The sequence below is a fragment of the Polypterus senegalus genome, chromosome 8, assembly GCF_016835505.1.
Source record: "Polypterus senegalus isolate Bchr_013 chromosome 8, ASM1683550v1, whole genome shotgun sequence".
NCBI lineage: Eukaryota > Metazoa > Chordata > Cladistia > Polypteriformes > Polypteridae > Polypterus > Polypterus senegalus.
In genome coordinates this window covers 114,091,215-114,107,081 of record NC_053161.1, presented here as the reverse complement: position 1 = coordinate 114,107,081, position 15,867 = coordinate 114,091,215, and the positions used below count along the sequence as shown (strand labels likewise).

At 37.2% G+C, this 15,867-nt stretch overlaps 2 protein-coding genes across 4 annotated transcripts in view; both read left to right on the top strand.

The window, feature by feature from the left end:
* polr3b (polymerase (RNA) III (DNA directed) polypeptide B) overlaps nt 1–15,867 on the top strand; it is a 256,221-nt gene that overhangs the window by 137,994 nt on the left and 102,360 nt on the right. The window lies entirely within an intron of this gene.
* tada3l (transcriptional adaptor 3 (NGG1 homolog, yeast)-like) lies at nt 131–15,037 on the top strand. Of its 3 annotated transcripts, none has more exons than XM_039761639.1 (9): nt 131–477; nt 1,422–1,677; nt 1,955–2,205; nt 3,065–3,170; nt 3,671–3,806; nt 4,001–4,104; nt 8,778–8,887; nt 8,970–9,155; nt 13,779–15,037. In XM_039761639.1, the coding sequence occupies exons 2-9, from the start codon at nt 1,468–1,470 to the stop codon at nt 13,969–13,971; spliced, it is 1,296 nt and encodes a 431-aa protein (XP_039617573.1). In that variant the 5' UTR covers nt 131–477; nt 1,422–1,467; the 3' UTR covers nt 13,972–15,037. The 3 variants fall into 3 exon arrangements, with proteins under 3 accessions (XP_039617573.1, XP_039617571.1, XP_039617572.1); XM_039761637.1 differs by having other exon boundaries at nt 131–516; XM_039761638.1 differs by lacking the exon at nt 131–477 and having other exon boundaries at nt 539–1,677.

Sequence of the window (15,867 nt, the reverse complement as noted above, 5' to 3'; positions counted from 1 at the left end):
AGGCAATCGGGGATGTAGGATTGGCGTTCAGACAGAGAGGGGTATTTCGGCTTTACTGGGTTGCATCAACTCACGTAGAAAATAGATACATGTAATAATTACATAAATTTCAACAATACGCAGTTGGCATATACGTTGTATTCAGATTTTTCTTATTTTTGCGTGTCGTTTTCATTAAAGTATTAATCACTTACGAAATGTGTAGTTTTACGTGTACCTGGTCGTTGGTTTTGCTTGTGGAAGATACCATTTTTCTCTTTTGACTGTTTGATTGGTTTCACGGCTAAAGGGGGGGTAAAGGGTGCCAGATGCACACGAATTATCGCATTTTAACTTATGGCACGTTAAAACAACGCAGTGCCACATATTAATCACACTGTAATCTAATGCATATTGGATTCTCCAATTTTTTATACATTTTAATGTTGTAGGTCATATTGTACAAAGCCATGTTGGATTGATGCCCCCTCTTACCATGTAAGTGGTGTATTCAGTAATGGACACTGCATTCTCGAGGTAAATGCATCAATTCGGAATAAATGAATGTCTGGGTTTGCTCATGTAGTAATAGGCGATTTCAGGTCGAGAGGTTTGGGGATAGGGTCCAGGAGTGTGCGGCATCAGTAATTGGCTAACGCCGTTACTGGCTGAAAGAATATGCCGTGCTTTGTCCCTCCTTGGGATACACGAGTCCTCCTGCAGCCGCGGTCGGCGCCGATAGAACATGATGGCCATCCTGATATCTTTGCCTGTGTTGTCCATCTGCACGTTGTGCACCGCGTTTATTCATTTTTCATAGGCTACCCAACAAAACAGACATGGACAAATTTCGCTAATAAAATGCGACCGGTCTCTTAAAGGAGAATTTGTTGGAGTTTACGAGCGCCTTATTTGAAGAACTACAACTGACAAGTGATTGCACCGAACTATTTGGTGATAGAGTCCATATTTTGACACGCGAATTTCACGGTGAATACGTAAAGTTCGGAATTTAAATATATATCAATATATTGATGACCATCAGCCCATCAAGCTGCATATTATAGTACAGAATGCAACGTATCACATAAAAAGGTTTCCTTTGTATAACATTAAAATAAAAGCCTGAAAATTTGTCATATTCAAATAACATTTTGCCCATCTGTAGTTACATTACCCAAATGTGCCATTTTTCACTACCCATGCTAAATTCGTGTAAATAACATTTTTTACAACGCGCTCATTAAAGCTATATTAAGTTTGATAACCTTTACTGTTTTTAAAGTTGTACTTGATGTTTCACAAACTCAGTATGCAGTTTATTGAAATTCTGTATTGTACTTAATTGTTAGACAGATTTTTGCCCTGACAAACTTTATGCTGTTTTATCTAAACCATGATGCATTTTAAGAAACAATTACATTCCTGCAAATTTCCAATAGGATTTAATTTATTTTCTGTGGAGTGAGGAGTTACTTGCCGCCTGCTATGATGAGTGAACTAAAGGATTGCCCTCTGCAGTTCCATGACTTCAAGCCTGTGGACCACCAAAAGGTGTGTCCACGCTACACAGCAGTGCTAAATCGCTCTGAGGATGATGGCATTGGCATTGAGGAGCTGGACACACTGCAGCTGGAATTGGAAACACTGCTGTCCTCAGCAAGCCGACGCTTGAGGGTCTTAGAGGCTGAGACGCAGGTGTGTAATGGTGATGCAGGGGCAGTACTGATGAACTGTAGGAAAAATAAGTGGACTTAATTAGCATTTTATATATATGTGGCATCTGTAAGCAAAGCTTTTTTTATTGGTAATTTTTAAATGTTTGTTTTTTATTGTCACTGTTTTTGCAGTTACCCAAAAATGCATAAAAAAAGTGTTAAATTACACATGTGTAACTAATTTTTGAATTGCTACCGTGCTACATAGTGCAGTTTATTAAGGTAAATAGTCTCACATATCAGCTCTTATGTTTTAGATCCTTACCGACTGGCAGGACAAGAAAGGGGATAAACGATTTTTGAAGTTGGGTAAGGAACATGAACTGGGTACTCCTGCCAAGCATGGCAAGCCAAAAAAGCAGAAGCTGGAAGGGAAGGGCAGCCATGGGCCAGGACCTGGACCAGGTAGACCCAAATCAAAAAATGTGCAGCCAAAGATCCAGGAGTATGAGTTTCAGGATGACCAGCTAGATGCGCCACGTATCCCAAAAAACGATGCTCCCAATAGGTATGTTCAGTATATGCACAATTTCACTATGATTCCGTCCTATTAGTTGTATTTCTGGGAACCACAGAGGGACGGGTATCTTGAAAGTACTCAGGGTGTTTTTATGATTTTGTTCCCTTTAAGATGGATTATTAATGCATGCAAAGATTGAAAGTATAATTGTCTAGCCTTGCCATATGATTAGAGAGAACATGCAATCATATATGTGCCATGCCAGTGATTAGGAATATTGCCCACTTATTCATAACTTCCCTCATCTTTTGTCATAGCTTGTCTTTTTATAACAGGATTTGAGAGCTTGGGTTTCTGATCAGTCCACAGTGTATTTATGCAGTACCTACAAGAGATATAAATTCAGCTCTGAAAATTAAAAAAACACATGTGGTAAATAAGTCACTGCTCAGTCAAATGTAAAGATTTAAAATTTGTTTGGGGAACTCCATGTGAAGTTACTAATGTGGTTCTCCCTCTCTTTTTTTCAGCACTTTTTCATTATTTGATTATGAGGTGCTCTTTATACCCATTTTTATCATAATTAACTGTACAGACGTTGTAAAAATAAGGAAATAAAATGGTTTGCACAAAATAGTACAGCATAATACTTCAGTTTTAGATAATGCATTTTGCAAAGATGAGAGGATATATAAATAGCTTTACATTTATATCAGTCCCTTTTTCCAAGTCATCTGCTTCCATGAATGACATTTGTTTTTCTTTACTTGTTTAGCCCTTCACCTAAATTATTTAAATTAATTTTGGAATTCAGCTTCAAGTATATACTAATAATATATCAGATTCCAAATGTCTGTGGGCTATTGTACTTTGGTCTTTATCCCACAAAGCGTTCTTTGTGTTGTAGGTTTTGGGCATCTGTGGAGCCGTACTGTGCAGACATCACTGCTGAAGAGATCAGAGTCCTCGAAGAGCTGATAAAGCCCCCAGAGGATGAGGCAGAATACTACAAGGTTGGTTTTTTAGTGCACTGTTCAACTGTACCTACATATGCTGTAGGTGCAGAGGAAATGTTTTGATAGGGGCTCACTCTTAACTTAGAGTTTTCTATAGATTTACATGTTTAAAGGCATCTGAAAGCAATTTTACCACTTTCAGGGTGATGCCTATGGATACAGTAACTCAAACATGAATCTCTCCGTGAAACTTAGCACACAATTATTAGCATTGTAAGGTTCTAGAAGTCAATAGAGTTTAACCATATTTGCTTCAGTAGACACAGGTATCATAATTTCACATTTATTTGCATATGCCTATGTCCTAACTGTAGCACAAATGGGAAAGAGGAAGTTCACATTTTCAAGAATATATGGTTGTTCCATTTAATTCCAGCTAATAAAATATCGTCCTTAAGTAGTTTACTTGTAAAGTTGCAGCTTTATGTAGGGGAAAGTCAGGGGTTGTTATTAACTTGTTGAAACATTGCTGTGTAAATAAAATACTCTCATTCTAGATTCCACCCTTGGGAAAGCACTATTCCTTGCGGTGGGCTCAGGAAGATTTGCTGGAAGAGCAAAGGGAGGGCGCAAGATCAGCTGCTGACAAGAAAAAGGGCATAGTGGGGCCACTGGCTGAACTTGATGCCAGAGGTGAGTATTTCTTTCTGTATATTTTTGCCATCTTGCAGGTGGAGGTGACATATATGACAATCAAAGTATTGCACTAACAAAATTGATATGGTTTTCTTATCAAAAAATGTGAAAGCTCCATTGTTGTGATAATATGAAACTGTTTTTCTCACTTGCTTCTTAATGTTATTTGGTTGTCATCCTCTGGAATGCAGAAGTGGATGCTTTATTGAAGAAGTCGGAGACTCAGCATGATCAGCATGAGGACATTAGTCCATTTGGACCCTTAACACAACGCCTTCTGCAGGCATTAGTGGAGGTGAGCAAATGCTTTGCAGTTAAGGCAGGTTTTACGCAGTTTGATAGTATTTATATATTGTCATATTTGACTGCTTCTCTTATAACTATCCTGACCAAATAAGTATGTTCTTAGTTTTGTTCCACAGTTTATTCCAGGTCTTGAAGTACAAAAAATGAATAGGAGAATGGGAGGAGCTGAGCATGAACCTGGTACAAAGAAATATGTGCAGAAGCAGTTGAAATATATAGGGAATTCAGTGGCCATGGAAAAAGATCTTTTTGGCTTTACTCTGATTTAATAAAATATGAAGTGACATTTAAAAGATGCTTCACTCAGCATCTTCCAAATCTCAGATATCAACACAAGTTTATGATAAAAATATATTTAAAAACATAAGCTTGTAAAAAGATAAAAGTTCAAAAAACAGACAGAGCATTTGAGTATCACTTTGAGCTAGTCATACCCCACAGCTTGTAAAATTCTATGTTGACAGTTCTTGAACACCTACATAGTTGTGATTTCTAACTAGGTGGCTATTGTGTGATGCAGGTTCGGGATGGCAGTTCCAAATAAAATTAAGTAAGTTAGATTTATCACGGATTGTATTGTCAATTGCAGCTGCTTAATTAGTTCTAAAAGATAACAGGCATTAATTTTATGTTTTTCATATTATACAGGTACAGTTTTTGTATAGTGTGGGTGTGCATACATAAAATGTAACATGTTTTACCAACCTCAAAAGGCAATTTGCAGCTGTGTCTGGTTCTCCTAATGTAACCAGAGCACTTTACTGCACTCGTATTGCAATAAGGGCACTTAGCAAAAATGATGCTGCTTTTATTAACCGTAAATGATTACATCCCATTAACAAATGAGTCTGTGATGGCAAAATGAGACTAACAAACATTGTGGCTTAGTGGCCTGGGTCAACTAATGATTAATTTATTTTGAAGCAAAGTAGCTTTGGTAGACATGATTGTACTGTATTTGGCTCATTGGTAAGGTCACTGGCTGAACCCTCAGTTTTTCATATGGCCTGTACTATTCATCGTAACAGCAATCATGTCATAGCATGTGCCATGTAATAGTGGCTACCCGCTTAGACATTTGGGCCTTACGTGTTTCCCAAATCTCAGAACACAGAGGAGAGCCTCTATAATGGCATGTATGATCTTGCATGCTCAGTTTGTGGAGTGTAGCCAGTCACTCTTAAATGCAGGTGGTGAGGTCTCGATGTGTCAGGAGAGAGGCTGCGCTACTGGACAGTGAGGTTCTGTAGCACCGTGATTACATATGTGTGAGGTTGATTACCACTTTCTATATATGGTTGTTTCAGGGCAGCAACCAGACTTGATTTGAGGTGCATTCACATACACGTATTTGCAAGATGATTGTTACAAAGGTAAATTGCGTGGAAATGTGCATATGCCAGGTTTTGTACATTTTTATTTCGTACATTTCTTCCTGTTTCTGCTGTACATTTATTGTATGATGCTTGAACTCACGCTAAGTTTTATAAATGAGACTCCTAGACCTGGTTATTGTCTATTTGAAGTTTTGCATGTTTTTGATCTATCTGCATATTTTTTTTTTTCCTGTTCCTCCATTTTTCTCCCACATCCTATAACCATTCATGATTGGTTAATTGGTGACTCTAAATTGGCTAAGGAAAGTAAGTGAGGGTCTTGGCTGGTTTCCAGGAATGGATTCTGCCTTGCACCTAGTCCTGACAAGACATGCGACATATTTAAAAATATGTATGTGATGTTAGCTGTGCTAAGGTAAAATCAGGTTTTGGTAAGAACCTTTTATAGATCTGAAATACAAGTACATGCATTAGCAAAAGTGTCACCAGCTTTTTAAGTAATGTTATACAACACTAACGGCGCACTGTGCGATAATGTACCATGAATATACTTCAGCATTCATAGTTTTCCTAAAATTTCTCTGTATGTTTAGCATTTGTTTGCTCATAGGTTGATGCACTTGCTGTTTCCTGAGCAGCTCTTCTTTTTTCCACCCTAATGTCCCACTTCTTCTCTTCTTTCATCAGCATCTTTTTGCATTAAAACTGGTTAAGTCAGAGTTTGTGTTGGAATTACTTAGTACGTTTTCTTTAATTTTTCACTTAAGCTGGCCCTTAAGTCTTCAATCTGCCTCAGGAATGATTTAAGATATGAAGAGGTAGAGGAAGTGATGGTGAAGGTGGTAGGGATGAGAACAGTGCCCCTATGGATGGGTCGCACGGCCGCCCTGCTAACCGTTGCTGAGAGTTGGTTCTACAATAAAATAAAAAGAGGAATAACCTTGGAGATCAAGCATCACCCTGAAAACGGATAGTAGACGTCACGTAGTATATGTGTACCAAATTTCAGGTCAATAGGTCAAATGGTTTGCAAGCTACAGGTGAATTAAAATCCTGGACAGACAAACGAACAACCATGGTAGTGTATTATATATAAAGATGATCACCTGTGGGGATTTAGCAATAAATGAAAAAAGTATGAAAAATGAGATAGATAGATGATATATATATAGATATATAGATAGAGATATATATATATATAGATAGATAGAGATATATATATATATATATATAGATAGATAGAGAGATATATATATAGATAGATATATATAATCTGAAATAAGAGTTATTTGAAAATGTAATATTTCTTTTAGATACTGGGAAGGGTGTAACTAGAGAAGATGTCATAGAATATGTTTTTATGTATTCAATGTATGTCCATTTTTACATAAAATGTATAAATTAAATTTTTATTTCTCACGCGAGAGAAGCCTATACATTAATAAATGTAAGAAAAGAATAGATTCCGCATGTTAGTTTTTGTTGTATTTAAAATTTGGCCATTATAGTTATTTATTGCTTATTAAAAGGCTGAAATTAATTGGGAATTGCAGCCTTTTTAACTAAAATGGAAAGGTTGTTCATACAATAAGTACAGAGTAAGTAAAAAAAAAAAAAAAAAATGTTTTGCCACAAAACGTTTCCAGCTATCATAGTTACCTCAATTAAATTACTACAGAGTAAATGGGGGGATTTATATTCTGTTGACATGTAGTAGGCACTCCCATTTCATAATTTAAGAATAGGTAACATCAGACTTGAAGTTTGCAAAGAGTATGCAACTCTTTATCTAACTTTATCTGACTCTTTATTATCTCTGGTATTAAGTGAATTCTTTGTCCACTTATCACAGAATCAATAGATTTATAATTTTTTGAAACCCAGGGGGAATATTTCTGTCCATTTATTGGTATTAATTATTTATATATTCCTTTATATAGCTGATGCACATTATAAATTCTGTCTATTCATGCATCGGTTTTCAACCCTGCTTTAATTAGTGTTTGGTTAAAAGAGATATAACCAGTTCAGTGTTATAAAATAGTCATAAATACAATAAACTTTAAGAATATAAAAGCAAAAATACATTTATTTTCATATAAAAGATTGATAATCATAAATATTTAAAATCATAATTTTGATAAAGCAACACCAATTAGACAAACATAAGGAAAATTAAATGTTGTTCTGTTGTAATTAACCGTTGTGTTATACTGAAGATGTTTTTCATATCCAATCTGCACACAGTGATTGTTTGACAAAATAGAAATCTTTTGTATGTTATTACTGTTCTGAAATAAAAAATTGAAATTATAATAATAAAAAAGCCATATTAAAATGGGAAGAATGTCTCCAAAAAATCCATTTGAAATGTACAGTTATCTTACAGCCATTATTTTAATAATTCTGTGGAAGCTAATGGAAAATGTTTCTAAGTCATGCTGTTCATATATATTCCTACAATTGCACACAAAGAAGCTACAACATTAACACTGCTTCATAAACAATAACGTTATTTATCATGTCTTACCTGGTCTTACTGCAACCCAGACCTGGATATGTGGCAGAAAATGGATGGCTGGATGTCTTAGCTGAAATCAAACCTTTCCATCTCGTACAAAAAAATCCCCACTTGTCTTGACAGAAAAAGCTGTAGCTATGTTGATAGCTGTTTCATGGGGATTGCTCATCTTGGGCAAGTTTCCAATCCATTCCAAGATCTACGAGTCTGTTTTAAAAGTGCCATTTCCATTTCCCTACCACCCTGACCTTTACATCTTTAGGATGTGGAAGGAAAATCAAAATGCCTGAAGAGGACAACCACATATATGCAGAGAGAACATGCTAAACCACTGTATCACAGATTCCATAGTACTTTAGTGCTTAATAGTACCTAATGGTAATGCAGTACCTACATCTCTACACATGTTTACTCCTTGTCAAATTAACATTCTCAGTCCTGCTTAATCCTGTTCAAGGTTACAGAGGCCAATATGTGTTTTTTTTAAATTATGCCCATTTTCTAGGTGACCACCCCACTGTTGTTTACAGATTTTGGTTTGTTGAGGTGGACACGAAGCTCCTTCTCATTTTCAGGCCCTTTGTAATTTTTAACTAAGCACAGGTGCATATCACAGCTTGCACACATTTCCCACACACACCTTTTTCTCATTTTTGTCTTGTATTTACCACAGGGACCCTGGTTATCAAAGTAAATTGATCCCATATTTTACAAAATTTTAAGCTTTCTATACAGTTTAAAGGTAGTCAGAAAATTATTTTTGTTGTATATATGTTGCTGTGCCAATGCTATTCTTTTCTTCAGGAGAATATAATCTCTCCAATGGAGGACTCTCCTATCCCAGAGATGTCTGGTAAAGATTCAGGAGCTGATGGGGCCAGCACGTCACCACGTAGTCAGACCAAGAACTTCAGGTGAAGCTATGTAATGATTTCTGCTTTAGTATATGTGTAAAAATTGCAAGGGCTATGTTATGCATTATGTGCTCTTGTACAGTGTGCCTCATACCAAATCTTTGGAAGCACGGATCAAAGAGGAGCTGGTGGCTCAGGGTGTGTTGGAATCTGAAGATCGCCCCACAGATGATTCTGAAGATGAGGTTCTAGCAGAATTACAGAAAAGGCAGGCAGAACTGAAGGCTTTAAGTGCCCATAACCGCTCCAAGAAGCAAGAATTGATGAGGTGAGCAGCATGTCTTTCATTTTTCAAGTGTCAGGTTCTACATATTGAACATGGTATGTCATACTTGCTTGGTTTGGAATGCTATGTAAATTCAAAAATGACTATATTGCCTATAAAATGCCTATATAAAGCCTATATTGAGCTTGGATTTTGTTTTGACTCAAGACAAGCAGTAATATTTATAATCAACCTTGTTTTTGCTTTGTCAAGGTAGATTCATCCATCCATCCATTTTCCAACCCGCTGAATCCAAACACAGGGTCACGGGGGTCTGCTGGGGCCAATCCCAGCCAACACAGGGCACAAGGCAGGAACCAATCCCGGGCAGGGTGCCAGCTCACCGCAGGACACACACACAAATACACCAAGCACACGCTAGGGCCAATTTAGAATTGCCAATCCACCTAACCTGCATGTCTTTGGACTGTGGGAGGAAACCGGAGCGCCCGGAGGAAATCCACGCAGACACGGGGAGAACATGCAAACTCCACGCAGGGAGAACCCGGGACTCCTAACTGCGAGGCAGCAGCACTACCACTGCACCACTGTGCCGGCGGGTAGATTGAAGGTTGAAAGACAGGTTGAAAAACATATAATATTCTTATATTCATTTAATGCAACAACAACATTTATTTATATAGCACATTTTCAGTCAAAATAAATCAGAAAATAGAATTAGGGAACACTAATTAACATAGAATAAAAGTAAAGTCTAATGGCCAGGAAGTACAGAAAAAAACAAAAAAAAAAACTCCAGACACCTGGGGAAAAAATTTAAATCTGCAGGGTTTCCGAGGCCACAAGACCGCCCAGCCCCATATAGGCATTCTACCTAACATAAATGATCTCAGTCAGTCTTTATTGTATTCAGGGTTCACATGGAAGAACTTGATGATGGTCATGTGGACTTCTGGCCAATGCAAATCAGAGTTGCTTAAGCCAGAGTCTAAAAGGCAAGACCCTGTCCTAGGCAGGGCACCACTCTATTGTGGCTAATGTATGAAGAAACCCAACTGATTAATGAAAAATACTTCACTGAGCATGTTTCACATGAATTGGTACAATGTAAAGCTGTATAAAACACTTCAGCAGGATGTTAATTTGTACCACAGGAAATATAGGTAATAATTTGAGCTCAAATATTAATGAATTACAGCACTACCGACTGAGTTCATTTTTATAGTTTTTTTTAACTATATTTTAGTAGTTTCCAATAAAGATCACAGCTGCATGTCTGTCTATTATAATAAAAAAATCCTGGAATGAGAGAAGACTTTTTGCCTGGGACAAGACGTGACTTTTTCAGAGAGATACTTTCATGTCCCACGAGACAGAAATAAAATACAAAGAACAGATGACAAATAAGAATGTCGTAAAGAATCAAGTTAGAGATCGTGAAAGTACTAAAATTCGAAAGTCTCAAAAAATTACAGTAAAGATCGCATTAGCGCAAATGGAAATTACTCAGTGAAATAACAGAACAGCAAAAACAGATCTACTATATTGTTGTAGATCATCTAATTCATGTTGCCATCAGGGAAAAAAAGTATTTCTTCCCAATGATGAGGCGTATCTGCGAGAATGAAAAGATTTGTTGTTTGATGAAAGTGAAATCCACATATGTGAGCGTCAGAGACGTGAAGTGGCGAGGTTTGGCTGGCAAGCGAAGCAAGCAGCTAGAAAGCCCCCTAGTTTTTTTTTTTTAAATAAAGAAAAGGGTTCTAAAATATAGTTCTACAAATTGGACAATATACAATATGTAGGTTTGAAAGGGCACAACTACAGTCCTTTGTGCCTTGAGATTTGTTACACATCTTTTTGCCATTAAAATAAGACAGGCCTATCATTAAACTAGGAAAGCTATTAAAATAAGTATTTTCTGAAATTCTTGCCATGAGAGTTGGGTTAGCATGCTCATGTCCAACTGTATTTTAATATGGCAGTGTCCAATAACTTGTTTAATGAGGTTTTAATCCTGCTGTGGAAGGGATCTTTTAGCACCACCTGTTTAGTTAGCAACACCTCTTGTGTGCATTCCAGGTGGTTATTTTATTCAACCTTCAGGTCAGCCAAATGTTTAAAGCAAAAAAAAGCATATTAACGTTTTTATGCAAAGGAACACAAGCTTTATATGGAAAGGATTTATTTGTCACCTGTGCAGTTAATTTTGCCACAAGTAGATTAAAATGGCCAGTGTATTACAGTGTGAAGATGTAGAGGCTTCTTGAAATGTCGACTTGAAGATTTGTCTTTTGTGTGTCAAGGTTACTTCAGAATAGGACTGGGTGATAGTTTAAAAATATTGCAAAATTATTTCACGATTCATTTTTTATATATATCAGCGTTTTGAAATCTCCTCTGAAGCACTTCAGAAATGCTTGATTTAATTTGATTCATACAATCAGAACAATATGATTATTCTAGTAGTCCCTGCAGGCTGCAACAAATATCTGCATTAATCATCCTTATTTATGTTCATTAGTGTTTTTTATTGGAAGAGTTTTAAAATTATATGCAAAATAGGAGGATGTCTCAACTAAATTAAATATAACCCAACAGTATTTACTCAAACCTGGTTAATTTCACACAATGAGAAACATTTTGAAACATATATTAAAGTACTTTTTGTGCATAATGTTTGTGACAACAGGTAATTTTACTATGACAAACCACTCAGCAGAACAATAAGAGTCACATCACATTACATTAATGGAATTACGATGACTAGACTCAGTGCCACAACAGCAGATTGATACAACAGAACAAGCCATATCACTTTCAGTCTTACAGTTTTCAGAATTTTCTACCGTCCATTATAAGGACCTTACACCAAAACTACACCTGTGTGTGATATGCTTCAAAACCGTTTATAGTACTAGAAACAATGCACAAGAACGCTTCATGTGATTTTTGCTGTCTTCTAATCAACTGCCCAGTATCTCACCTTTTTCTTGTGGTTCTCACTTCTGGTGTCAAGCTCCCGAACTCCCTCAGGTGCATCTCAATCCACTGTGGGAACAGTGACAGGTGGAGACACTAGGGACAATTTAGGATCGCCAGTGCATCTAACCTTCATGTCTTGCGAACCCAGGTCCCCTTAATGTGAGGCTGAAGCACTACCACGGCGCCACCGTGCTGCCAGAAACAAATAGTTGTTCTAGTAAATACCTCATTTTTTGTCCAAGTATTTGAACTGATTATTTTTTTAATGTGATGTTTTATACAGTAGATAGATACTTTATTAATCCCAAGGGGAAATTCAGATACTCCAGAATGTCAGATGTACAGTTTTTAGTGCCTAAACCTAAATCCATCCTCCCATCTATGTATTTATTTTATCCTAGTCATTCATTTCAGGGGCACTGAGAGCCTGTGGGTATCCTAGCAGAGTTTGCATAGGGTTATTTTGGATTTGCCAATCAATTTAACATGTCTCTGGGATGTTGGAGGAAAAATAATAGTACCTTTCTGGAAAATGTGAAGACTCCATACAAAGTGTGGTGGGCCCCGGCTGGGACACCTGTATGCTGAACGGACCTGGGGAGGGAGTGTATCTAGAGTATTACCTCCCCCGGAGCAGTAGGAGGCAGCCCCCTTGAGTTGCAGCGGTGCTTCGGACTCTATGGGGGCAAGAATTTGGTGCAGCCGTGTTGTATTTTGTGGGCAACGCCAGGGGGTACTGCAGCTGCTGTTGAGCCCTTAATTGCAGCACTTCCGCCACACCCAGAAGTGCTGCCAAATCTAGGTCAATGAGCACCTGGAGTACTTCTGGGTGCCTTATTAAAGGAGCCAGCAGCCACTACTTCAGGAGCCAGAGTCGGGTGGGAGAAGAAGAAGCTTGCCAGGAGGAGTGGAGGCAACAGAGAGTTTGAAACTGTGCTGTACACTTGGGAAATGGGGAAAGGTGTTTCCCATGGGGAAAAGAAAAAAAAAAAAAAACAACAACAAACGTGTGCCCTGAACTTGTGTCCTACGTCTGTCTGTCAGGTTTGGGTGGCGGTGCGCACCCTGGTGGTCCACAAGACATTTTCAGGTTTGCTTTCAAATGTTTGTTTTTAGTAATTACTAATGTAGATGTTAGTGCATTTTTGCTTTAAGTTGAAATTGATTAAGAACTGCATCTAATTCATAAAGTCTTTAATATAGCAATGATAAGGTTTATCCCCTCACAGAACAAACATATACAGAATAATTGTACAATATGTGGTCTTCAGGGCGCTAACTGAAAAAAAGGTGGGGGGGGTAGACAGTTGGGAGGTAGCCATCTTGGATACTCTGTAGGCTGAAGACAGAATACAATGAAGTATGTTTAGCTGATAAGGATCAGGTTAGCCATAGATTCTAAAACGGTTTGTGTGTTAGGTTAATTATAGATTTTACAATGGCCCAGTGTTCATGAGGGTAGGTTTTTGTTTGTGTGACCCCTTAATTCAACTGGTGTTCCATTCACAATTATTTCCTACCTTGCATCCAATGCTGTTAGAATAGTATCTGACTCTGCACAGTTTTAAATTAAAAGTACATACTAAAAAATTGGATTGACAGATGTTTGTGTGTTATCAATGGTGTCTTCTGTTTTCTTTAGTATTACTTATGCTGAGCTTTTACTTCTCTGACTCTTAGGCTAGCTAAAGAAGAGACAAAGAAACAGGAACTACGCCAGCGTGTTCGTGTCTCTGACAATGAGGTGATGGAAGCCTTCAGGAAAATTATGGCAGCTCGACAGAAAAAGAGGACCCCTACCAAAAAAGAAAAGGAGCAGGCTTGGAAAGCCCTAAAGGAGCGGGAAAGTATTCTCAAGCTTTTGGATGGATAAAAAGAGTGCAACATCCCCAATCATGTCCTCATACCCCCTGTGCACATCACATTCTCAGACATGATTAAATATGTCCACATTCTTGGGAAGGGGCTTTTATTGTATATTCACTCTGTATCAGAAAGTCCATTACATCCCAGGTCGTGGGTAGCATAGCACTGGACCATCAGAACTTCATCCCCATCAAATTTTGCCCAGTTGCTAAAGGGCTGTGTCATTTTGTTGAAGAAGAAAAAGCAGAAGAAACATGGATCATGTGTGAAAGTGATGGAGGGAATCATCTTTCTGCCTTTTTTAAAAAAAGTAAAAAGATGTTTTAGGTGGAAGGCTGCCTGTGCTAGAACGTGAAAATAATTGGACATTTTGGATTTTTTGAATGAGAAGGAAATGCAAATTAAAACCAGGCTGCATGCTTTTTGTTCCTGTGCTTCCTAAACAAATATGGTATAGCATCAGCCTATTGAATGGAAATGTACAAGTGCCATCAGGATAGATATGGTATATATTATTTTTTTATCATCTTCTTGAGGGTAAGGCTTTGTATTCTAAATGCCAAGTAGCAGAAAATAATTTTTGGGACCTTTGTGTTCAGTGTTGTAGAGCTTCTCATTTGCCCAAAAACTGGGAAAAAATCTGCTGTGTTAACATTGTGGCCATTTACAGTGTCATAGAATAACCATGACGCTCTTGAGATGGTCACAATCCTAGTTTTTGATTGCTTTACGCTGTAGTTAGAGAAGCATCATTTGAATCAAAGTGGAAGAAGTCCTTTGCTGTTATGAACACTCCAAATGGGACCTAGTTTTAGTTCCCATAGCTGTTGTGAATTGGAGGTGTAGATTTTATTTACTTTTTGAACACTAAATTTAAAAAAAAAAACAAAAAACTTTTGGGTCAGTTTTTTTTGATTTCTTAAATTTAGCTCTTGGAAATGCATCATTTTTCCAGACTGTCTTAATTGTGTGTGTGATTGAAAATTACTTTTGTTTCCGTGGAATGTTTAAGTATTCTCTTGCTCTACCCAATGATCTGTTTTTATTTTTATTAAAAGTGTTTGCAATCCTGACCTATTTTACAAACTCTAGTTTTCCAGAGGTCTGCAGGTATTTCTTCAAGGTGTGAGGCAAACTGTGAGTTTTTTGCTCAGTTTATCTTTAGGCTCCCATATTTCTATGCTTAATCCTTTCATCCCATATGATACAGTGGAGCATGTGGGTAATGTGTTCACAGTTGTATGTTTGTAGCATGTACAGCTGTAAAGCCAGGTCTCTACAAAAGCCTACATCTAATTATCAGCTGTACAAGTCATATTAATCAAAGACCTTTTAAAGATGGCTTTGCACTGAAATTTGAAGGTAGTCATATAAAACTGACCAAATTCAGTGTTTCTGAATTTCACAGAAAACTCACCAAAATATTTCACAGTAATACAAAAATTGACCCAGTTGGACTGATATGTCAACTCCTACTGTTTACAATTTATAGAAAATGTTTTCATGTTCATATTACTTCCTCTTAGGTACTTAACATTTGAAGTTATTTTCTAACCTCTCTTCAGTATGTTTCTATGTGCAAAGTGGTTCATAGAATGTGATTATACTGTACAGGTATCATCCAGTACTAGTGGATTTGATAATTCACATGCATTTATAAAAGATACATCTATTTTGTTAAAGTGATTAGTGTGTGCATGAGTCAGGGCAGCAGCCATTCTTTATTATCCTTGCTCCACCACAGGATTTGTACTTACTTCAGTAAGAGGCCCGGGATTTATAACATATAAAGAACTTGCCAAAAGGAATATATTTAAGAATTGTCATGCTCAAGTAAGATCTATAAAGAACACTTAACCTTTCTCAATTCCACCTATATTTTGGAAATAGTCTTTGCCATTCT